Below are 23,657 nucleotides of genomic sequence, written 5' to 3'. Positions count from 1 at the left end.
TCAAGCATTAAGTTGCAGTGCGGTGTCACTACCTACATTACGGTAATTGTCGCCCAGACAATCGAGATGTTCACGCTTCCGTCGTGACGGAAGCTTTACGGTTCTGCAAGATCCTGCCAATTGACAACGAATCCCCGGCCACAGGAAGGCAACGCGGCTAATAGAATATGGAGTGTGTAAGTTATCTGACCTTCTTTGCTCTGTTTCTATGTCAAATAAGCCATTTCCCCGAATGTAATTGACGTACTTTCCAAAGCATGCTATTGCTAGCAGTTACGCTAACTAGCGAGTTATAACTAAAGTGGCGAAGACGGTCGTTGGCTTTATCAGCAACATGTAGCCAGTGGCTGATGTAATTGAATGTATTTTCGTTTATATAGTAGTTCATTCACTAAAACAAGTAAATTGGTCATGTAACCACTCTCCAGACCTACTGACGTAAAAGATAAGCCGAAATTAAAAGTCACCTCGACTGTCTTATGTCAACAAACCGCGACGCTGGCTAATGCTAACTGTAGGCTAACATTATCTCGGTGTACAGAGTAAATAAACATTTGTAAATATTGAACGTTACCTACTTAGCTACGACGGTGACCTCCGTTTTCATAATAAGTCAACTCGTCAACTTTACGGCATGTTAATAATGGTAAAGTGTTTTTTTAAAAATCAGGTTTACAAAGCTTTACTTACAACAAAGTCCGTCATATTTCACAGCAAAAGTCATGAACAGTTAACTCAGTGCAAGTATCATGTTTGTTCTATACAGACGAGTGAATAATTGACGTTGTAGGAAAAACTTTAACACCAAAGTGGGCAACTTCTGCAGACGCTTGTACAGTACATGGGCGGACTCATTGACTCCATTGATTGGACACATATTCAGGGTCGGATGAGTGGAATCGATGCGGAAGTAACCTGCATCCACTTTACATACTTGGGTTACCTTAGGCGTTTTGTGTGTGTGTGTGTGTGTGTGATTGAGTTGTTATCCCAGTAGTTGTGAAATATTAAGGTCTCTGTAAACGACCTGGCATCTCCATTTAACGGGAAAGACTTGGAAATTGTGGTCCATAGTACAGAATTGATGGCTGTGATATGCAAGGAATACTGGCAGTTGTTCTGCCTGTCAATATCAGTGCAGGACTTGATCAGGAAATGTCTGCATCAAATGATGATTAACAGTTACACAGTCAGTGAGGTTCATTGGTGCGAAAGTTTACAGAAATGTGGAATAAAGTGACAAGTCTGATGCAGGCATGTTGGGTTTCCACTATGATAAAGGTGCAGTCTTGAATGTTAAGTGAGGCGATCACTTGTATCTGTGGTGTTGTGAAAGAACATTTTTTTCTTGGTCTGTTCAGTTGGCATTTTGGGTCATAGTTTTGGTTTCATTTGAAATTACAGAGAGAAAAACCCTCAAATGGCTGGAAAACTCACAAAGTCCTTGAGCTGAAAGGAATAAATAAAATAAAAAACCTAGTTGTTACTGGGTTCTGTTATCATTTATGGGTGCCATTGTGTTACTGCCTTTGTCTTCCGACAGACAACCTAATATCATGATTCTTTCCTTGTGTAGCCAAAAAAATTGTGGTTTTCATGTAAGTAGAACCTTGGACCGTGTATGGAAGAGTTCAGTTTATCTCCTCCTCGCTTTTGCAGCAGTAGTAACCACCACCAGAATGCTTGACTCCTACTGGAAGGGGATCATTTGGTTCTGTTTTGGTGTGAAAGGCATTCTCTTGGCATGTTTGAGTCTGTGTGTCCCCTTGACGGGAGGGTTCACTCAAACCAACAAAAAACTGCTGTCATTGATCACTGTCCTGTGATGATGTTCACATCCAGATGGCTGCAGTCTGTCTTCGAATGACAATGAGTGCCCCCATTCATAGGGTTACTGTAAGGTTTGGGGAGCCTACGCCATCATTGGGGGGCTTTGACGCTGTTCTGATGGCTTGCTGTTGTTCTCTCTCTCTCTCTCTCTCTCTCTCTCTCTCTCTCTCTCTCTCTCTCTCTCTCTCTCTCTCTCTCCCCCCCCCCCCTCTAATTTGTCATCTTTAAATTTAACTTAAAGGGCTATTCAATTATCCTGGAAATACTTTGAAATTTCATGACTAAACTTTTGCTTGGCTTGTCAATTACAATCCTTCCACCCATAATACTGGTGGGAGCAAGAGTAGTTTATAGTCCATGTGCTGTAAACATTATTTGGCCGTATCGCGCAGGTTTTTGTTGCGTAACAATATTAAATGGTCTTGTTTGGGAGGTTGTTGGAAGGCTGCCCGAACAAATTATGATCTTTATCTTTCAGATTCCAGTAACTCTGGAGGAGCTTGAGAGCAAAAAGGAGCCAGTCCTTGAGGGTAAGGGACATGAGACCAAACAGAGATTGCATACAGTTTTGTAGTTTAAGAAATCACTGCTTTGTTTCAACATTCAGTCATTATATCATTTTGAGATATTTTACTGTCTCTGTGTATGAGCAACTAAATATGTTTAAAGATCAGTCCATCTGTTTTGTGAACTCTTTCTCTTGTCAAGTGTTTCAAGAAGAGAAAACCAGTATATTAAAAATCACACAGAAATAAGAGACTCTTCCAGCTCATTAACACAAGCTGTCCAGGTAATCTGGACAATTCAGAGATAGATAAACCAGTCAGGCTTGTCTTAATGGGCAGCGATATTCTGTGTGAATTTTACTGCCCAGAAAACAGTGAAGAATGAATAACAATCATTCATTTATTAGCTCATGTATTGGTAGAGTCCATCACAGTAATATTTAAAAGCAGGTGTTATCTGTCATACATTCCCTCAGACCCAGAGCACAATGTATACACCAGGTTTATGAAGTCCCATCGGTGTTATGACCTGGTACCTACCAGCTCCAAACTGGTGGTTTTTGATACATCACTTCAGGTAAAACAGATAACCTAATAAAAATTATCCGTCTTGAATAAGCTTATTTAGACATAAACTCAAAGTTATTAATTCACAGGTCAAGAAGGCATTTTTTGCACTTGTCTCCAATGGGGTGAGAGCAGCTCCTCTGTGGGACAGTAAGAAACAGTGTTTTGTTGGTACGTATTTTTCATTTAGATCAGTCTCATTTTTGTGAAAAAAAATGCAAACAAAGAACCAACTTAATCCTCTTCATTCACCTCCACAGGTATGCTAACCATCACAGACTTCATTAACATCCTCCATCGCTACTACAAATCTCCATTGGTAAGATGGCAGGCGCCAGAAAGATATAGTCCTTGGAGTTGTAGTAAGATATCGAATCTCAAATTTCACCTGTAATGTTTTGTTAAAAGTCCTGTTTAAAGTTTGTTGTTTTGCCCCTCGTCTCCGTCCCTCCTAGTAAATGAACCTACTTTAATCTTTCAGGTTCAGATTTATGAGTTGGAAGAGCACAAGATCGAAACATGGAGAGGTGATGATGTTTACTGAATATGTCATTTATTTCTGATCATTTACTTTGATTGTCCAGAATATTAACGATAGTGATGTTCTTTGATTTCAACAGAGTTGTACCTTCAAGACTCGTTCAAACCACTGGTTAGCATATCACCCAACGCAAGGTGATTTTTACATTATTAAGTTCTGGTTGAAAAGACCATAAAATGTTGTTGATAGATGATACAGCCTTTTTAATTTGGAAATATTGGGCCTCTGTTAAAACCTTGCATTTCTCTTTCTTTGGGTCACAGTTTGTACGATGCAGTATCGTCTTTACTGAAGAACAAGATCCATAGGCTGCCAGTAATTGACCCCCTGACAGGAAACACGCTCTATATTCTCACACACAAGAGGATCCTCAAGTTCCTAAAGCTTTTTGTGCGTAACAGTGCTTCTATAATGCCATTTTAAACAAATTTAAAAAAGCACTTCAACTTCTTAGAAAATGCATTTATTAGTCATGCTCTCCAGAGTCAGACAAGAAGATGCAGATCATTCTCTTTCTCTGTGTGCATCAGCGAGCTAAAACCTACAGAGCCTGGCTGTTAGCTAGTTAGCTTAACACAATGAATGGCAGTTGATCTGAAGTGTTGGCATACCACAGTCAAAAGTCATCAAATACACTTGTCTTCCAAATGGTCTTTGCCTGGATCAATATAACGAGGGTTTTGCATAATATTTGTTATGAAATGGCAATTCAAAATTACAAAACATTGCATTTTTATAATCAGTTGCATCGTTCTAGCTAGGGATGGGCATCTAAAGAAATTTTCTTGTTTGATCATCAGGAAAATTAGCAATCAGCTATCAGTTTAATCATTATTGTCTGTTAAAGCAGTCCAACCGTCTGTGGTTAGCGCAGCTTCTTCAGCTGTGGCCAACTCACAGCTCATACCTTTGTTCTTTGCTGTGAGTTTGGCGGTGGTGCCTCGTGACGGAGTGCTAGAAAGATACCTTGTGTAATTTTCTGCCTTTGTAGACTCGCAGTTCCTACAGGCTAACACCGAGGTGATGCTAGGTTTAGATGAGGAGCATGATAATTAAGCAGAGGCAGGTGTGCATTGTTCAAGGTGTACATCATCGGGATTATTGTCATGCTTTATTTTATACAGCTTCACGGTGTTTCAATGAACTTTCCATTGGAAGTGGTTTCAAACCAAACTTCTGCTCGACCTCTTCGTGTTTAAGTTAGCAGCAGCAGCAGCAGCCTCTCCTTAAACTCGTTAAATATCATCCCTGATCTTAAAAAAATGCCTCATTGTGGAATTACACTACCCAGCACAGCCTCCTTTGATAAACGAAAATTCAAGTGATTGACCAAATCCTTTACTATCCATTATGGGTCATCGCCTAATTGTGCCCATCCCGACCTCTCGCTACTTACCTGACTTGGTGCAGTGATTTGTTCTGGCAGCAAAACCAAAAAAAATGTTGAAGATTGTCTGCTGACATTAATCATAGATGAGTTTGTGAAAGACGATGAGGATAATTACTTCTTCACAAACCCACATCCTGAAGTCTGTCTACCAATTGACTTTTGATAGAGGAATGCTAACACTTCCCACCCACTTCCATTCATTGCGCTAAGCTAATTAGCAGTCAACTGTTTTATTTGGGTCTCAGCTCCCCTCCGTATGCACCGTGGGAAAGAAGGGTATTTATTTTCTCATGTGACTCTGGAGAGGATGTGCAATAACCATATTTCCTAAACTTGGCCCTTTTTTCTGATTGTTTTCGCTACAATTAATGAAACTAACAATACCCATAAGTGATTAGCAAGAAAAGTGGAAAAATAATCTATTGTTATTGTTTTCAGATATCAGAGATGCCAAAACCTACATTCTTGGGTCAAACCCTAGAGGAATTGAACATAGGAACATTCCGAAACATAGCGGTGGTGCGTGCAGATACACCTCTGTACACAGCGCTGGGTATCTTTGTAGAGCAGCGAGTGTCGGCGCTCCCTGTAGTGGATGACAAAGGTGGGTGGGCTGGTTGAAATGAGATCCCTGTTTACGTTGCATGGCTGACCGAACACCTCCTGACCTCTGTGTGCTTATTCACTGATGTCTTTTCTCTTGTGCAGGTCGAGTGGTGGACATTTACTCCAAATTTGATGTTATAGTAAGTTGCAAGAAATCAGCATTTCCTTTTTTTCCTCAAATAAGGAAGACCGTAGAGGATTTTGAGTTTCTTGATTCGTCCATCGTATGGTTGGCCTTATGTTACGTATATACTGTATACTGATGATGGACAGAAATTGTTTTTTAACTAGGTAGTTACTATAAATTCACAACATAATGTCCATCTCCATAGAAATAACAAGTGCCATAAGAAACATGCCAGGTGTTCCACTTGGTCTTTTCTTCAAATGACATTACGCTATCATGGATACAGTTTGCCACAGTTAAATCGGGACCCTCACATCAAGTGGTGCATGTTGACTTCATGTAGAATAGAAGAAATGTTTGGAATGAATTCCAAGTTTGGTGATTACCGGTATTTATCTTGACAGGGTTAGTACAGCCGTGGAAACCTGGCAAAGTCATGGAATACCAAAATGGAAATTTCCAGGCCTGGAAATTTGTATTGACAAATCAATACAGCCAAACAGAAGGAGGTTGTTTTACAAATTTCCGTTAAGATTGACAGAGAAAGGGCTCTTATGGTTGATGTTGATGTACTTTAACACGTTTATACTGTATCAAACCATGGAGCTTGTAAATAATTTTGATCAAATTACCATGTTTGAGTTTGACTCTATTGCTCACATATAAATAGAAGTTTCAGTACGCTTGTGAAAAACTTCTTCAAAAGGCATCAAGAAGCAATGGAAAAGTAACAACATGTATTGGTAGCAATGTGTATGAACCCTGCTCATGGAGGGCAGGGCAGTGGTGAGTGTAACAGGACTCTGTTCACGGACCTAAAGGATTTTTAGCTTTATACTAAATATAACGTGACCTGTTGTTGGAGGCTGCAGATAATTCCACCCCATTCATCTTTTTTTCACACAACCTCTCACTGTTTTGGCCATATATTTTGACAAGTGCTTGATGCGATAAGGTACTTGTGCAAAGAGTCAGAGATCACAAGGAGTACTAGTTTGTTGCAGTTTTGGGGTATTTGGTCGTAGTAATAATGATGATACTGATGATAATAATTAAAAGCATCCATTTTCCCAGAGTCTTGAAAATTTAACTGTCCTGAAATGTTTGTGCCGTGCACGTGAGGATGAGGAAACGTATTTCATCTCTGTGTCCAGAACCTGGCAGCAGAGAAAACCTACAACAACCTGGACGTGACTGTGACCAAAGCCTTGCAGCACCGCTCGCAGTACTTTGAGGGAGTGTTGACATGCAACAGGCATGAGACCCTGGAGGCCATCATCAACAGACTGGTCGAGGCAGAGGTGAGAGCTTGGAGCCATTAGCGATCCATTAGTGAAGGCACTAAAATGCTTTTTTTAGTAAGAAGTATCCCCGTGTCCCTCGTGGGTGGTAGTATATCTGCTGTGAAATTAAATGTAGCTTACAACATTGGAACATTTATCTTTGTTCAGTTCGAGCCAAAATGTGCGCTCGACTTGAATTTCTTTGCCCATATCTCCTATCGTCTTCACCCTTTGTCCTGCTACTTCCATGATGGCGCATTAATTTTGGGATCCAACAGTTTCTGAATAAATCCTTTGGCTGTTAGACACATTTTGTCCAAATTGCTGCAGAGATGCCACTAACGACGACGGCCGTCCTGTGCGTTTCTGCTTCAGGTGCACAGGTTGGTGGTGGTGGACGAGCAGGAAGTGGTGAAAGGAATCGTCTCTCTGTCAGATATCCTCCAAGCTTTAGTGCTTGCTGACGGCGATGAGGGTACGTGGTGTGTCTTACCAGATATTTGAAGTTGTACAACTTTTGAATAGATGAAGAGACAGCAGTATAGATACAGTCACAGCTAGCAGATGAAAAGTAAAAGGAGAGGTCAGTAATCCAAGTTTCATTTTCTTTGTACCACATTTTGCAGTGGTTCGTCATGTTAATTCAATTGTTGACATTAAATCTTAATTAATCCCAAATTTGCATGTTAAAACAGCTCAAAAATGCAGTTCGAAGATGGAGATAATTAGAACAAATTAACAACAGAACAGTGTATGTACGGACTTCAAAACTTTTCACTATGTACTGTATACTTCTCACTTTTTGTATTAGATATTTTTACTGGTATACAGACATCGCACAGATGAGAGATAATGCACATTCGAAATTTGATTGAAAAAACACATTGTCATGAATTAAAATGCAAAATGAGGAACAGGGTCATGTTGAGCTTTTGATTTGACTTCAAAATTTGTGCTGAACTCCGAAAAATTCAGATTAGAATGCTGTTTTGGAATTACATCTTTTTTAATTAAGTCAATAAAGGGTGTAATGTTCTTGTGTAACGTTAAACCTGGTCTTTTTTCTTCTTCTTTTTTTTGGTCTGTCCACAGGCACGGCTTGAGAAAACAACTAAAACTAGGAAAAAGAAGACGCAAAGGGGAGAAGGAAAGAAAGACAGGCTGGCCACGTGGCAGGGACATCAGGACAGTAAATGGTCGTCCGTTTCCCTGTAATCAGTTTTCTTCCATTGACATTTCTCCCTCTTTTGCAACACAGAAATATAAAATGATAGCAGTACACACCTGATGCAAACTCCTGTAAATTGAGCCAAAATTCCACATCAGCAAAGATTCAAGATGAAGGAGCGCAAGAAACCTGTGAAGAGGAGCTGCAGCTACTGGGGACGACCAGCATCATTTCCACCTCTGTAACTGCTCTTGTTTTCACTTGAATCACAGAGAAATCCCACTGAATATGTAGGAGAACTGATGTATTGATTTCCTCTTAATTTCCTTCATCCCTGCCTGTGTACACGAAGAAGTGTAAGGACTCAAGTGAACCCGTCAGTCGGCTCACCTGATTCATGTAATGCAGCTAGAGGTTTGGTGAAAAACCTGGAAACACTACATGCATCAATGAAATCATCAAATGAAGTATTTCATCTGTATGTACATGACTCACACACTAGACATACACGACTTAAGTACAGAAGCAAGCTGTGGTTTTGAGTGAAGACTGAACATATCTAGATGAGACCACCAGTAGCCTCCTGTCATGGTTTAGGTCTGAAGAAACCTGGACTTCTGTCAGTTTCCTCCTCTGATCATGGATAACGTTTCATTTCATTTCATCAATGTGAAGAATTGGAGTGTTGGATGGGTTTTCTTTGTAGGCTGATAGGAAGAGGTCTGAGACCGCCTCACTGATAAATTCATCCATCAGTCTACCATTCTGCTTTGTTCTGGTTACATGCACAACCAATACATATTTATTTCATTCTCTCGTCTATCGGTGCATTAGGGATTGGGCCTCTTACTTCAGAGACTAGTTCTTATCCCTGTGTAATCACGCTCACCAGGGGTGTATTTTTTTGGCATTATTAGCATTAGAAGGGATTTAACTGCTTCACTGCTGCACAGAGTGGTCCACCACCTAATACCAATGGTCAAATTAACAATCTCTGTTGCTGTATTCATTTCTGATTGGTGTGTTGTGTTTGACAGTTAAAGCTCAGTAACAACATGTCAACCTTAATCCGTTTTCCTCCGTTCTCTCCGAGACCAGCATCCTCCTTCCATTGTCTTCAGGGATTAAGCAAGCGGCGTCATTTGAAAGTGAATGTGCACAACTGTATGTAAATGCACAATTTTTCTACTAATCTGCATTGATATAATTTAAAGGATGAGCAATAAAGAAAAAATGTTGTGTTTGCACATTTCTCTTTGTTGAAGGGCTGAATCAAGACCGTCTTGGGGCTCTCGGGAGCCACTGGCATTTAGCCTCTGTGTGGTTGGGATAGACACTCCAGTACAAGCTTGACTACTTTTTATTGGGTTGATAGACTAAAAAAATAAAAACCTGCAGATGAGAGTTTTTAGTTTGTTTCAGATGGGCAAAGAAAAAAAAAACCCTTCTGATTAATGTTGATTTACTTTTAACTCTCATGTGTAAATGCATATTTCAGAGAATGTTTGGTCATTATGGTAATGTATCAGTGGAAATGAAGAGCCTTAAACTCTCCTTGACGACTGAATCAGGACCAGGCTTGAAGGACAGCTTTAAATACGAGGTTGTAGTCAGCAAAGAGACAGCACACAGTAAAATCAACTATATTTCTCACATTGTATTGCATAATTTGACAGCGTTTAACACAGATGACTAAAATGAGTTGTTATATGTAGTGCGATACCTCATTTCTTTGATTCACAGCCAGCTCTTCACCCACAGGGATACTCAGAGTAGTGTATGAGCGGTCGATATACGATGCATTTCTCATTAAGGCAAATACAGATTGTATTAATACGGTTAACACTTTTAACAGCCGTCATCCTTCCGGTCAAACCCTCGACGAACATAAGACTTAAAAAAGTGCAGGTGATTCTAAAACAGTATTTGTCAAATAGTGTGTAGACAATTCAGTAGTATTGTAACATAAGTTAACTGTGCGGCTTCCCGAGTGCTGAAACGGATTGGCGTGACTTGTGTAAACTTTTCACGTGGTGTGATCTGAAATAAACCCTGGAGAGAGGCCAGAGATGCTTCAGAGAACAATTTGTTGGTTTTTTTTTAGGTGCTGTGAGGTCAGTAGTGGTGCACGTGTGACCTCCTACACACAACTATAAATAACCTGGGAGGATTTTACACAAACAGTACCTGCTAATTCTGCATATAGCAGACAACAAAAGTGCACCGACTTTCGGGAACACAAATTTAAATAATATGCGACAATCTTAGAATGAAGAGAACATTCCATATCAATTTTGCACATTGCGGAGGTGTTGAATGGTGCAATAAAAAGATTGGAAACACTGATTATAAAGTTACACATACAGGAATGTGTCAGAAGATACTTTTTCCCCCTTCAACCAAAAATCAGGTAAAAAAATAGAACTATCTAAAGCATGACATAAATATCCAGTTAAAAACACAAGATTGCCATTTACAGTATATACACACGTATGACTACAGTGAGTATCAAGTTACTGGCAGCTGATACTGTCACACACTCATCCTGCAGGAATTCACTTCACTGAAACGGTTCCTAAATGTTTCTTTTAACAGACAAAGCTGATTGGTAAGCACACTGAAGACCTGAGGTTTATACCAGCTCATGGGAAGTACTCTTCTGCTGAAGTGGAACCAGATGGCTTATTCGCCTTGAAGGATTTTTGTTGTTGTTGAGTGTGTCCGTAGTTGTATGTTAAGCCTCTCAAAAACATACACTAATAACAAGAAATGGTCATTTAAATAGAAGAAACCGAGAAAATAAGTTAAAAACACCGCTAAATCTCCCAGCGTGTCTCCTTAAAAAGACAATCGCGGGGATTTCTGTTATTAACGACTGATCAAAATGCTACCTGGTTAATGACTTTTCCTGCAATCCACTGCATACAAGTACACAGAATCCCAGGGTCCTTGTTAGTAGAGTGTGTAAAGAGGAGACAGGGCAGTAGCTGAGGACAAGACAGGAATGTGTTCTTGGTAGATTGGCCGGGTAAGCGAGGTAGGGTTCTTCTTGCAGTAAGATTATACTAAGCGCCACTGATCACATTCGCTTTCTTTGCGCGCTCCTTAGAGGAGGCCCGGCCTCTTCCTCTCCGTGTCCTACCATCTGAGCCGGGACCTGCTCAGCGCTCTTGTCAGTGTTCCGCTGACTGTGGCTCAGACTTTAATGTCCTCCTGGATGCTGAGCTGGGACAGGGTCTTTTTGATGCGCAGGGCTGTCAAGCGGGCAGCTCCGTTACCGTACCAACACTCCCTCATAATTTTGCCCACAACTCTTAAGGCCTAGAACAAAAAATAATAAAAAAAAGAAGTTGAGAGTAAATAAAGTTGATTTGATTTGAAGGATTTTACCTAAAGGAGTTGTGATGGTGAAATGCAGGAGGGTCGTGTGATCACCAGAATTGGTTCATGTGTTCACACGATGACTCAAAAATTTCTGGATGGATATTGATGAAATTAGAATGATAGTTTAACTGATTCGATTTAGGAACTGATCTGGGACCAGATCCTGATCTAATTCCATCACACAGCCTTGGAGGAGGTATGCGTTCTTCCAGTTGCATCTCTGGTCTTATCTGAACTGATGTGATCACCAGCTCTAGAACGTATGAACATTGTACTAACACCCATGTGGCACTACAACCTTGTTCCAAACGGCAGCTGAACAGACTAAATCTAGCAGACGGACCCAATCCTGCTAGAAACAAGACACACGTCCCATCACATGAACAACATAAACAATCCAAGTTAACAATAAACCCAACTGACACCAGATAATAGTGTAGGTCTTGATAAATACCAACAAGCAATTTCATTACCTCGTAGCTCTGCCACCAATTTGGGATGTTGGGTCGTATCTTTTGCTCACACACCACCTTTCTCATGTCCTCTACGGAGGGGTCGGAGGGTACCAGGTCATAGTAGGGCAGCTGATACTCTTCATGGACGCCTGCTGGCAACGGACGGCATTAAGGTCAGATCAGCACCGTGATATCGGCCGTTACCACAGAGAAAAATAACAGGTTGAGTGACCAGAGTGAAACTAGAAAAGTCTGACCTCCGCTGTTACAGCAGCGTGCGATCTCCCAGTAGACCAGGCCCAGAGCATAGATGTCTGCACATTTGAACGAGTCAAAGTGTTTCATGTTGATTGTCTCGTCCAGCACCTCTGGAGCCATGTACCTGTTAGACCACAAGACAATTACAGCCTGTACAGAAATGAAGGACACTCTAGACAAGGAAGGGTGAGTGTTGACGCACCTTTTTGTTCCCACCCTTTGATTGGGGGCGATGTCGATGGTGTCTGTGGCTGAGTCGTGACGCACCGCTAAACCTAGATCAGCAATAGCACATGTGCAGTTCTTCTTCACCAGGATGTTCTTGGACTTCAGGTCTCTGTGGGCGATGCCTGGCTTTCCTACCAGACAGATATGTACATCCCAATCACTTCAGGATTCAGACGGCTCTGTTTTGCTTTTGGTTTTTAACTTGTAAATAGGAAACTACAGCTTGTTTTGGAATTTTATCATTTTTGCACCCAACACGAGAGAAAAACTATTTATATGGCCTAACTATAAACAGAATCAAATTGTAGAAATTCAGTGCATTCATGACACTGAAAAACGAAGATAAGCGAAGAACCTTCCACTTCTGTAAATGGAGTTCAGATTCGATCCCTTACATTAAGTTCAACATGACATGGCACTTTGGTGCATTAGGTGAAATCAATAGTCCATAGAATAGAATAGTGGTTAGAAAAGGTCACAAAAACTAATAGTTGACAAAAACCAAGAAAAATACCTTGTGTTCCAAGAATCTCCATGTGCAGATGTGCCAGTCCACTGGCCGCTGACAAGGCCAGTTTGATCATTCCTTCTGCTGACACCGAGTAGCAGTTCAGGTAGTCGAACAGAGAGCCGTGCTCATGGTAGTCAGACACCAACCACAGCTGAGTCCATGTGCCGTTGTCTAAGCAACATACAGACAGAGAGAGCAGAGGGATGGACGAGTGCATCAATAACCCTGGGCAGTGACGTCTTCCATCTGTCACTAAAAAGTGACAATGTTGTGATGTGACAAGAGAGCACCTTTGTTGTCAGCAGCTATAAAGCCCAGGATGTTCTCATGCCGTAGCATGATGGTCTGATAGATTTCAGCTTCACGGAACCAGGAGCGCTCTTCTCTGGATGAGAAGATTTTCACAGCAACGTCGCCGCCCCTCCAACGCCCTCGCCACACCTCGCCAAAACGCCCCTTACCAATAATCTCTTGAAGGACAATTGTTCTGGCCACAGTTCTTTGGACAAACAGAGGCAGACCTGATGAGAAAAGAAGTCACCAGCAGTTCACAAATGTAACTTTGACCTCTCACAGCAAAACCGCTGTGATGTTGGCCTGCAGCTGTAGAATAATGTGCTCTGACCTGAGCCTGAACCAGATGTGGACAGATCGTAAATGAGGTCCTGCAGGGTCCTGTCATTAGCCAGGTAGAGTTGGTCGCAGGAGGGATCCTCCACCTTCAGCCTCTGCCTTTGGCCATAGGCCTTCAAGTGGTACTGATACACGAGGACACCAACCAACAGCAGCACACACAGCAGGAACAGAGGCCCCACAATCACAGTGACTAGCTTCAGCAGCCCCCATGTTCCTCCAGGGCCGTAGCCTCCACCCGCTCCTGACTGAATGGTCACTGAAGGGAACAGAGGCAGATTCATCTGTTACGTCTGAAATTCTCCATGTTGCTGCAGGATGAGAACACAGTCCTCCCTCACTCTTGGATAAAGTTTCATCATTTAATCCTTTCACCAGCATCAATATCTGGGTTTAAAAGTTATTCCATCATTGTTATCAAGGTGATGTTAAGTCTTTCATACAGACCTATAAATTAAGAGGACTGCAGGATATCGACAAAATCAAATTGCAATCATTTGGACAGATATTACAGCTGAGGTATGGTGGGATTAGCCAATGTCAAATTATACATTCTCATTTTTATACAAAAAACCCCCATTAAAATAAAAACAGGACTTCCCTGCAGCCTCACAAGATGTAAAATATAACTATTTTGACGATTTGAAAATCAGCCATACAGAAATTTCCATCAGTTGTGCAGCTCCTTTTTTTTTTAACACATTTCTGCTGTTCCTGCTCAGGGACAATTTTTGAGGGTGTTATTTTGTTTTTTAGTTAATCAATTTTTTTTCTTCTTACAAAACGATAAAAACAAATGAATGAGAGTTGTGATAATGTGCAGAGCCAGTAAGCAGTATCACCTAGAGTATGGATGCTTCAGGGTTATTTCTTGTGCACTCTTACCGGAGGGCAACTGGAGGTCAATGCTGTTGCAGTAGTCAGTGTAGCAGCAGTGGATGTTGAGGAAGCCCTCAGCACCGAGGCAGTAGAACGGCTGTCCAGGGGGCACCAGATTGTCTCTGGTGATGCAAATCCGGTTGTGCTGCTCTTGGCCATCGATGAGGGAAGTGGAGGCCATGCAGGCGCCATCGGTCTCACACTGGAAGCCTGTCTTAGCACAATGGGCAGTGGTGCAGTTACACCAGAGAGCTGCAGAGATGGAAGGATCGTGAGAGGCGACAAGGTGCGTTCAAGGATATTCACAAACTTGCAACATGTCCAATACTAGCTGGTACTTGAGAACAATAAAACCTGAGAGTAATTCCTCAAGACCTCGCTCTACTTTCACTGGTAGGCGGCTCTTCTTCTACTCTGTTTGTTACAACCATCCAAAGCGAGAGTAGCCTCTACTGCCATCTTCTGGCATTATTACATAATCTATTTACTCAAAGCCGTTGCTAGGCACACATACAATCCACATTTTCTTTTTTGACTAATCACCACAGTCTGCATTCAGAAATAGAAATTGCTTCGAAAGGCAACTAAGTACTAACACGACTATATAAATGGCAGTGAGATGTTGAAATCAAGAAAAATTTGCTGTGGATAGACTTCCAAATGCGTGTGTGTGCAACCGTGTCCAGGGATTAAGCAGGTCACAAGTAGGATACTTTTATTGTGAGGTCCTGGACTGATAAGTTTGGGAGCCCCTACTGCAGAGGAGACTGACGCACCAGAGTTAAAACAATTCCAAGTTGTACATGATGTCCAAATAAAGGCTAACAAGACATGTAATTTCTAAAAGGGCTTACGGTTTTATTTCGCTTGCAACACCTTCATTATGTTTAAGAAGCGATAGGTGTCAGAAGATGGAAGATTTCTGTCGCTCGTCATGTTGTGCAAAGTTAACAGAGAGGGAGAATGGTACAATGGTAAGGTCAGCATGTGGAGGAAATAGAGGTGGGCTGTGTAAGGATGGCGGGGACTTTGGGAGGATGGGTGGAGGGTTTGTGTTTGGCATGCAAGAACAGGAATTCGGAATCGTTCACTATTGCACTATTTATATTACGCACGACATTAAATTTAGAATGATGTGCGTTTCAACTGCAATGTGTATGAATTACATGTATATGACTAACTCTCAGATTTATATGACGTTAACAAGAATTTCTGTGTATGCATCATGAGCTGAATAGACGTAACTCAACTGCCCCATAATGCATTGCTTCTCCTCAGACTTCAGGGTTGATTGTATACACTTTCGTCAGTTTGTTACGTTGTTTTTTCTCCTCTTAACACTTACCACAATGTGGTGCTTCTGTTCTGAAGACAAGATGAACAACATATATGGTACGCTTGACCTTCAGCAGGTGTAAAAAGCATACTTCAGTGTAAACATTCAGTGGAAAATAGAAAACTCATAATTCTGAACAACGAAAAAAAAACCTGGAATCTCAAGAGGAAACCAGCTTACTAGAGCCTTACTGGGTGTGTTTGCTCTTAAATCCAGGGAAACTACGCATGCATTCTCTTAATGTGTTTCAACATCACGACACTGACTCACACCAGGCAAACACCTACTAGGTGGATTCTGGTGGTTAAAAACAGGAAACAAAGCGACAACAAAGAAAGCAGAAATAAGGAAAATAAATGCTGACTCAAAATAAAAATCAAACTGACATTGCAGACTTTCCTCAGAGATAAAGGTCATCTATCCATATAGGGATGAGTGCTTTAAACTAGTTGACAAGTGTTTGCTAAAGATAGTAGTTATCCTTCAATACAGTTGCTGTTCAGCACTCTGGCCCCTCAAATAATTGTGACTCGTGATAGAATATCATCCGATCTAAGACTGATAAAAGTTGTGCTGTGTTACTCTCAAGGCATGAGCTGAATACACTCTGAATTCAATCTGATAACTCCAGGCCGAAACACAGAGGAAACTACGGTATTTCATAATAGCAAAAAAAAAAGCTACTGAAAGCACAGCCCTGTCCTCAGTCAGGAGGGTGATAGTGGGAGTGGTAGGTTGTCTTTAGGTGAGATTTATACAGCAGATAAATGTTGTTTTTTTTTTCCCTTCTTAAATGTTACACTCATCAAATGATTTGTGTTCCCTGAGTCAGATGACAGATGATGATGATCAGACTGTTGAAAGTGGCTTGACCATGATTATTTTGTTTTTTTTTCCCTTCATTAACCTGGCGGAATATCACTCCTCTAATAAGGACTCTCACAACAACATGATGATGATGATGATAATAACAGTGATGGCGGACAATGCTGTGTGATGTCAGCACAGCTGCTTACTACAAAGTGTGAAAGTACAGCTATTACCTGGCTGGAAACAGTCTTGACAACATAGTCGAAATAACTGAATAAGATAACTATAGGTGACAAATTATTAGTGGCATGGTTAGTAGAAGTAGTAATAGTAATAGTAGTGGAGGAACAAACCTAGAAGAATAAGGGTCTCAAACTCGTTGGCCCAGGGGCCAGACATGGCCCACTCCACATATTCAAACAACACGGTATCAAATGTTCTTTCTTTGCCAATAGTATTGTTGGTAGTTGTCATGTTCAATTCATCATTACAAAAGCCAGTCCCTGGCTTGTGAGGATAATTATTTTGAAAGCTTTCATAATCCTTTGCCATTTATCCTTAGTTGCTCATTATTACCATATCCATATGTCTCTTTCAAAGCCAGCACATATTAAGTGGCCCACTAATGACAAGACTGGACAATCAGTGGCCCTAGGGTATTTGGAGTTCGTGCCCCCTAAATTAGAGTCACAATGCAGCAAAAATAAATGACATGACTTGGCATGAATCTGAAGGTTAATTAGTAGTATTTATCACAAAAGATTAGAAGAAATAAGAAGGATAAGAATTTGTTTTACTTAGTTTTGTTTCATTTTTCTTCTTGTGTATTCTCTGAGAAAGGGCCCCCTCCCCCGTGTCCTCCAATTTTATCGATCTCGTGACGCTCCTGTCAATCATCGCTCCTATTTACCTGCCTGCCTCAAAATCTGAGCAAGTCAGCTGAAAAACTCATCAGCAGGACACTGACACAGTCTAAATTACGTTTCGGACTAGTCTAATTAATGCTAGCTCCATAGCGGATGACGGGGTGATGTTAGGGTTAGTTATATTTACACAACAGCTACATACAGCTAACAGCTAGCTTACCTAGCTTACATTAGCCAGCAGCTTCGCCTTGATGCCGACAGTAGCCGCGAGCTCGTGAACAAAACAAAACAATACAACACTCACCTCGGCAGGTTTTGTACAATACAATCTGAACAACCACCGCCAACGACACCCGTAAATTAGCCATGACATCGCCCCGGAGCGTCACACGTTCAGCTAACTTAATTAACAGTTAGCTGGCGTTAGATGTGGCGAAAGGTGAGGAGGATAGGGCTCTGCTAACCGGGCTATCAGAGCGGTCTCCGTGCAGTTACACAGCTCCACCATGAGGCGGCCGCACAAAACGCTGAACATGGGAGAGGTACATCTCTCTCTCTCTCTCTCTCTCTCTCTCTCTCTCTCTCTCTCTCTCTCTCTCTCTCTCTCTCTATCTATGCAAAAGTTTTAGGTACTTGAAAAATGCATCAAAAGATAGAGTATATTAATTTTTTTATTAATGAATGAGCTTCATTGAAAGTGAAGTAAACTGAAAAAGAAAAAAAATCAACTTGTGGCAGAAACATTGTAGATGTTTAGACGAAGATGTCGCTTTTTCAGGAACCTTGCTGGTTTCCTTGTATTGTTGTTTACACTGGACATCCCAATGCAGTCAAAGCTGTCCCCGGTTCTTTAATTGCTTTTGACTCTTTATTTGCCACTTGAGGGGGCGTCAGCAAAGACTGAAAAATGCAACACTGATGCACATGTTCCCTCCCGTCCCAACAGATACACAGGGATGAATTAATATTCCTTCTGTCTGGCACCGACTCCTGAGCAAAAGCTGTTAAATGCTCCACACAGATAGACAGACTTCATCTGTCTGTCTACTGGTTTTTGGGTTATGTCATTTTGAATATACAGACTACAGCAGCTTCAAATACCAAGGAATGTGTAGTTCATCTGTCACTGCCCTGTATGTACAGTATGTTTATGTATATTCCTCATTTCTACACTCCTAATCAAATTAATTTACTCATAATAGCAGGATATATCATATGAATATGTTATTGGCAATAACAGTAAATGGCAATCAATGTTAGATTTGATGTCAAGGATTACACTGATCCTCAATTTTAATGCATGTTAGCTGCATTTTGTACATTATTTACTCTGAGTTACATCAATCAAGAAACAATTCTGCATTAGTCTAGCCATTTAAATAATAACTCACCAGCACATTGACATTTCTACAGTAGTGAAACTAATGTGACAGGCAGACAACCCTCATTTTTAGACAGACGTGCACATATTTCTATTTAAAAAGATTAATGTTATGGATATTTGTGCTTTGTATGAATTGTGAGGTAGACAGAAATGCTTCAGCAGCTGTGAAGATGTTAGAAACCAAAAGTTTCATGTGTGGTGTCATAGTCCTGAAAAGCTTTGGCGAGTCTAAGGTTATTGGAAAATAAGCAACTTCTCAGACTAGAATGATGTTGATTGAAATGTTTCCCTCCTTTCTTAAGTGTGGAAGGATTTACGCTTCAGCCTCCTCCTGAAGAATCTTTGCAGCTATTGTTTGAGGTCTTCAGTCATTCAATCTGGTAAAGAAAAATAATCTCTTTACGCTTTTGTTACATGTTCAGTCTCTGACTATTTCCAAGACATTTGTCAGTTTCAAGCCCCAAGTGGAACACCTTTGTTCTCAGAGGGAGTAATCCTTCTGACCAAGTTTCTTTTAAATTGCTATTTTTTTGTCTTCTTTCTCTCTTTCTCTTTCTTTTTCTTTTCCTTCTCAGCCTTCTTCTCAGCTTTCTTCTCAGCCTTCTTTTTCTCTTCCTTAATTTCCTTGTACCTCCACTTGGGTGGCTCCAGGAAGCCTCGTTCCATCTTCTTCTTCTTCTCCTTCTTTGGCGTTGACTCTGATGGCCTGTTGATATTAATCTTGGGGATGCAGCCAGAGGGGAACACGCTGTTCCTTCTCGCCATACTACGAGGAATGAATGTTGTAGCAACTTTGGTGGAGGCCAGTGAGAGGATGCTGCCTCTCCTCTCGGTGTCAGCGCAGCATGTTGCACTGATGGACTCTGCAGAATGGATGGAAGGAATGATGTGTGATATTGAGCCATTGCTGTGACAGACTGAACTTTCCTCTAATTCCTTTTCTGGATGCTTCTTCACCAGCTCTGGCACTGCCAGGCGCCTCTTCCCCACCTCAGGGGGGCTGGTTGGGCAGAGAGGACGACATCCAGTTGAAATCAGGGGGCTGTGGATGCTCGTAGTCATGCGTACCATGTGGTCCAAGACCCCATTGTCCTCAGGGTCGCGAGGAAATCTGAATCCAAATGTGGTTTTGATCCGCTGGGTAATTTTTTCCCTGGCAGTTTTTTCAGCCGTAGCTCTGGCGACTCTCTCCTTCAGCTCAGGCCACTCAGGAACGTAAATTTCACAGAACTGCTCAGCTTTGGGACGCAATTTAAGGCGGCGGATACGATGCAAGGTCTCATAGCGACCTGTTTTTAATGCCCAGTCCCGAGCACATTTACCCTTTGTGGTGTCAGTTGCATGTATGTCTGCCCCTGGAGAAAACATGGGGAAAAAAGATTAACTGTTAGATAATGCATAGATATTGATAAGCGATCTGAATAAGCGTTTATTGAGCATAATTAATCATTTGGTAATGCTCTTCGTTACCCTTAATATGAAATGAGTAGAGTTAAAATGAACACCATTAGTTAATGGAAACTGGACTGATTAATTCACTTTTAACTAATGATCAATTATGAATGACTAATATTTAACTAAGCATTAACTAATTATTATGAATGCACTCCTAATGTAAAGTGATAACAGTTTGACAAGTCCCAGCAGGAAAAGCCCATCATTGATATGAAGAACACAATTATTATTTTAGTAGGGTCGATTCACAATACGTTTATAGGACTGAACATATACCTGTCATACTATCAAGTATTAAAACATGCCTTGTCGTTCAATAGCAAAACTGAATCCACATCCATTGAGATCTATTTTAGCTGTAATATTACATGATGTGATATTTACATTTTGTGCATACTAGAAAAACATAAATATTTTGAGTTTGAAAATGTAGCATTTGTCTTTGCGAATCGTATTTTTTCCTCATTATTGATGACGCACAAGGAAGTTACTTGACTCGAACTGGGCCGATATGCATGTCGTCCAATCGGACTGATACCAACATGTAAAAAAAATTACTGATAAATACTGATGATGTGCCATGAGTATTATCACAGTATTTCTTGGTTGGTTTTGTTGCAGTAAAACTATTACAAATACTACTCTAACAGCAAACAGTCTTGAGAGCTGTGCCAAAGCAAACATCGATCCCGACCATCATCAGACAGTAATGAGGTTGCCTAAAATTCCAGAAAAAAAATTCAGTTTTCAAAGAGAGGTACCAGTGATAATGCCAACACCAATATTCATAATGGTGCTCCAGAATAAATAAATTAATCGACTGTACAAATGATTTTCTTGAACACCTACATTTGACAATACACAGTATCCATCCATCCATCCATCCATTTTCTACACCGCTTATCCATTAATCCCCCCAACCGGTCAAAGCAGAAGGGCGTCCCCATTGAGCCTGGATCTGCTCGACGTTCCTGCCTGTTAAAAGGAAGGTTTTTGTCGCCACTGTTGCAGGATGTGCTCGCTGATGGAGAATTGTTGGGTGTAAATTCATTGAAGGATTGAGGTACTGGACCTGCTCTACCTGTAAAGTGTCATGAGATAACTTTTGTTGTGATTTGGCCCTAAACAAATAAAATTGACTTGACTTGACGAAGGATTTTTTTTTGGGGGGGGGGGGGGGTGCTGGAGCCTATCCCAGCTGACACTGGGCAAGAGGTGGGAATCACCCAGGACGGGTCACCAGTCCATCGCAGTATCTTGCTCAAGGATGCTTTGACATGGTCACTGGGGGAAATGAGGAGTGAACCAGCGACGCTTCGGTTGCTAGGCCACTCAACCTCTGAGCCATGACGCCTCCCACCCCACCCCACCCTTTCATACACAGGAAATACATACAAATATATATGTGTATTTTTATGAGGATGATATGTTCAACAATACACTCTTGACTGTCACAAATTATTTGGAAGCATGTGTGCCAGAAATAACTTGTGGCTAATCTACGACCAGCCTTCAGGAGTAGTAAGTCGCAGATTACTTGAGGTTGTGTTCAACTGTGATAATGTCTTCAGAGTGATCTCTTAAACCGGTCTGGCGTCACGAGCACGTTCTCTTGTGGCAAGAGTTAGCTCTCGTCAAATATAGACGGATAAACTGCTGGGGTTTAGCTATTCTCACCTCTAGTGCTACAACCACATTTAGAGATGCTCAATAAGATCCCGTTGCGGTCCAAAAAGGATCCATTTAATGGTGCGGTATCTTCTGTGTACAAGTCCGGTGTTTGAGGACACTGGAACGTCACATGAGTCTGTGTATTTCATCTGCTTACAAAATCAGATTATTTGCAAATGCATGTAATATTGTTATCATACCAGCAAGACCAGTGGATATCACACTTTATGAACTGCATTTTCCTAATGATATACAAATTCCTTCATGTATCAATCAATGCATATCATCAAAAATCTAATGAAACCTTTGCATCAGAAAGTTTGTGTGCTTCCCCTACGTACCAGCCATCAGAAGCGCAGCCACAACGTCTGTGCGACCGGTCATAGCAGCTTTGATGAGGGCGGTGAAACCTCGACAGTCCCTTATTTCTGTGTCTAAACCAGGATAGTAGTTTAGGAGGTACATGACTGTGTTGACATGACCTGGAGATGAAAACACACAATTCAGACTAACAGACGTCATATACAGATGAAGACACCGGCATCACCATTGCTAGGCGGAACTTGCCTGCTTGGGATGCGATCATCAGAGCAGTGTTGCCTTCATTGTCTTGGTGATTTATGTCTATAAAGGGACAGTTGTGAAGCCCATACACAATGTCCACAAAACCTTTGCCGCAAGCCACCATTAAGCCATTCTGTTGGTGATAAATAGTTAGAATCATCTCAACTAGAGGTTCTAAATGATTGCCATCATGAGTGAGACTCACCCAGCTGTTGATGTCCAACTCCATGACTTCCTCTCTTGTGACTCCTCTCTCCAAAACCTTATGCAGGGAGAAGAGCTCATTACGGGCACACGCTTGGTACAGTGTTGTGGCTTCCTGCCCGTTTGAGGTCTGTGGTGTGTAGTCTGGAAGCACAGAATCATCAGACAGGATGCTGTCCGAATCCGACTCGCTCCCCGACAGAGTGTTATCCTCGTCATCAGGGCCTTCACCCAGGTGAGGGTCCTCTGCTGCAGTGGCCATCATTCAACAGCAGAACAGGTGAAAAGATGTTGTATCCTTTGGCTACATCTACAAGAAAATCAGAAATAGAAACTAGTTCTCAAGAAAATACTGGACGTTGTCTATAGCAACAAAGGTGCAATCAGATGCTCTCGAGATGGATCAATTTTTCTTCCTCAGAAATCTCTCCATAATTGTAAATAATGGCAAAATAAAATAATTTCCTCACTGCAATTCCTTGGTGAATCAAATCCTGAAGTCCACAAGACCTCGAAGCAGCGACTAAATCTACGTGTGGATGATTCAAACTAACAGATCAAAAGTTTGGTGACAGAGATAGAAAAAAGGCATCTGTCAGTTGGGGCTTATGTGTTGGTTGACTGTGTGTCATAGTGTGGGCGTGGCCGGGTGAGCTCAGGCTGCCTTTACTGTTGAGTAACTGGATCAGCATCTCAAAGCCCTGCTGAACACACTGCTAGGACTGCTAAATGAGGAACAACGCACCTCAGAATAGCCCCAGTCACACGTGGCACTTGTCAACTCATGTTTTTCCTCTGTTCCAGCTTTGTTAAGCCAACATGGTCACTAAAAGCAACGCCTACCCTCAGATTACACTCCTGTGTGTTCCTGATGTGTTGGATCAAAGTGACAGGATTGCCTTCTGCATCTACAAAAAGAATAATTGAACAATTTTTACATATTTTCAAATTAAAAGCTTGAAGTATCCACAAGAAAACATCATACTAGAAATCTTTTGAAG

General features: G+C 41.3%; 3 protein-coding genes and 1 long non-coding RNA gene across 5 annotated transcripts; 2 read left to right on the top strand and 2 right to left on the bottom strand.

Annotated features, from left to right (window-relative positions):
• The first annotated feature begins 33 nt into the window (after positions 1–33).
• Positions 34–9,829, top strand: prkag1 (protein kinase, AMP-activated, gamma 1 non-catalytic subunit). Its single transcript, XM_086199189.1, has 13 exons — positions 34–176; positions 2,309–2,360; positions 2,813–2,913; positions 2,993–3,074; positions 3,164–3,222; positions 3,385–3,430; positions 3,524–3,578; positions 3,708–3,834; positions 5,273–5,438; positions 5,543–5,580; positions 6,722–6,868; positions 7,226–7,325; positions 7,943–9,829. Exons 1-13 carry the CDS (start codon positions 168–170, stop codon positions 7,951–7,953), a joined length of 993 nt encoding a protein of 330 aa, XP_086055315.1. The 5' UTR covers positions 34–167; the 3' UTR covers positions 7,954–9,829.
• On the bottom strand, positions 9,477–17,884 carry LOC147267976 (activin receptor type-1B-like). 2 transcript variants are annotated; one of them, XM_086199187.1, is made up of 9 exons: positions 17,683–17,884; positions 14,373–14,618; positions 13,480–13,746; positions 13,145–13,375; positions 12,858–13,025; positions 12,318–12,474; positions 12,115–12,239; positions 11,876–12,009; positions 9,477–11,339 (listed from the first exon to the last, which is right to left on the bottom strand). In XM_086199187.1, exons 1-9 carry the CDS (start codon positions 17,744–17,746, stop codon positions 11,214–11,216), a joined length of 1,518 nt encoding a protein of 505 aa, XP_086055313.1. In that variant the 5' UTR covers positions 17,747–17,884; the 3' UTR covers positions 9,477–11,213. The 2 variants fall into 2 exon arrangements, with proteins under 2 accessions (XP_086055313.1, XP_086055314.1); XM_086199188.1 differs by having other exon boundaries at positions 9,479–11,339; positions 11,876–12,006.
• LOC147267975 (uncharacterized) lies at positions 17,439–22,992 on the top strand. Its single transcript, XR_015112090.1, has 3 exons — positions 17,439–17,920; positions 19,065–19,142; positions 22,724–22,992. It is a non-coding gene; the product is annotated as an uncharacterized LOC147267975 (long non-coding RNA).
• ankrd33ab (ankyrin repeat domain 33Ab) lies at positions 18,817–23,196 on the bottom strand. Its single transcript, XM_086199191.1, has 5 exons — positions 23,127–23,196; positions 22,658–22,966; positions 22,456–22,585; positions 22,230–22,370; positions 18,817–20,117 (listed from the first exon to the last, which is right to left on the bottom strand). The coding sequence occupies exons 2-5, from the start codon at positions 22,919–22,921 to the stop codon at positions 19,285–19,287; spliced, it is 1,368 nt and encodes a 455-aa protein (XP_086055317.1). The 5' UTR covers positions 22,922–22,966; positions 23,127–23,196; the 3' UTR covers positions 18,817–19,284.
• Between the last annotated feature and the right edge of the window lie 461 nt (positions 23,197–23,657).

Source organism: Aulostomus chinensis, chromosome 3 (genome assembly GCF_037954235.1).
Source record: "Aulostomus chinensis isolate RoL2024-O1b breed Wild chromosome 3, RoL_Achi_v1.0, whole genome shotgun sequence".
In the NCBI taxonomy this organism is placed as follows: Eukaryota; Metazoa; Chordata; class Actinopteri; order Syngnathiformes; family Aulostomidae; genus Aulostomus; species Aulostomus chinensis.
Note: the sequence above shows the minus strand (reverse complement) of the source record. Positions and strands in the feature narration are given on the sequence as shown.

What these genes read in the sequence shown, in the direction of transcription:
- prkag1 (XM_086199189.1), top strand. An exon ending in TAAGAAACAGTGTTTTGTTG is followed by an intron (nt 3,075 to 3,163) that starts GTACGTATTTTT and finishes TCACCTCCACAG; the next exon opens with GTATGCTAACCATCACAGAC. An exon ending in GCTACTACAAATCTCCATTG is followed by an intron (nt 3,223 to 3,384) that starts GTAAGATGGCAG and finishes TTAATCTTTCAG; the next exon opens with GTTCAGATTTATGAGTTGGA.
- LOC147267976 (XM_086199187.1), bottom strand. Translation starts at nt 17,746, where the DNA reads ATGGCTAATTTACGGGTGTCGTTGGCGGTGGTTGTTCAGATTGTATTG. An exon ending in CACATCTGGTTCAGGCTCAG is followed by an intron (nt 13,376 to 13,479) that starts GTCAGAGCACAT and finishes TTTTCTCATCAG; the next exon opens with GTCTGCCTCTGTTTGTCCAA. An exon ending in ACGCTGCTGTAACAGCGGAG is followed by an intron (nt 12,010 to 12,114) that starts GTCAGACTTTTC and finishes GTCCGTTGCCAG; the next exon opens with CAGGCGTCCATGAAGAGTAT.
- ankrd33ab (XM_086199191.1), bottom strand. Translation starts at nt 22,921, where the DNA reads ATGATGGCCACTGCAGCAGAGGACCCTCACCTGGGTGAAGGCCCTGAT. An exon ending in GATGATCGCATCCCAAGCAG is followed by an intron (nt 22,371 to 22,455) that starts GCAAGTTCCGCC and finishes TTTCATCTCCAG; the next exon opens with GTCATGTCAACACAGTCATG. An exon ending in GGCTGCGCTTCTGATGGCTG is followed by an intron (nt 20,118 to 22,229) that starts GTACGTAGGGGA and finishes TGTTTTCTCCAG; the next exon opens with GGGCAGACATACATGCAACT.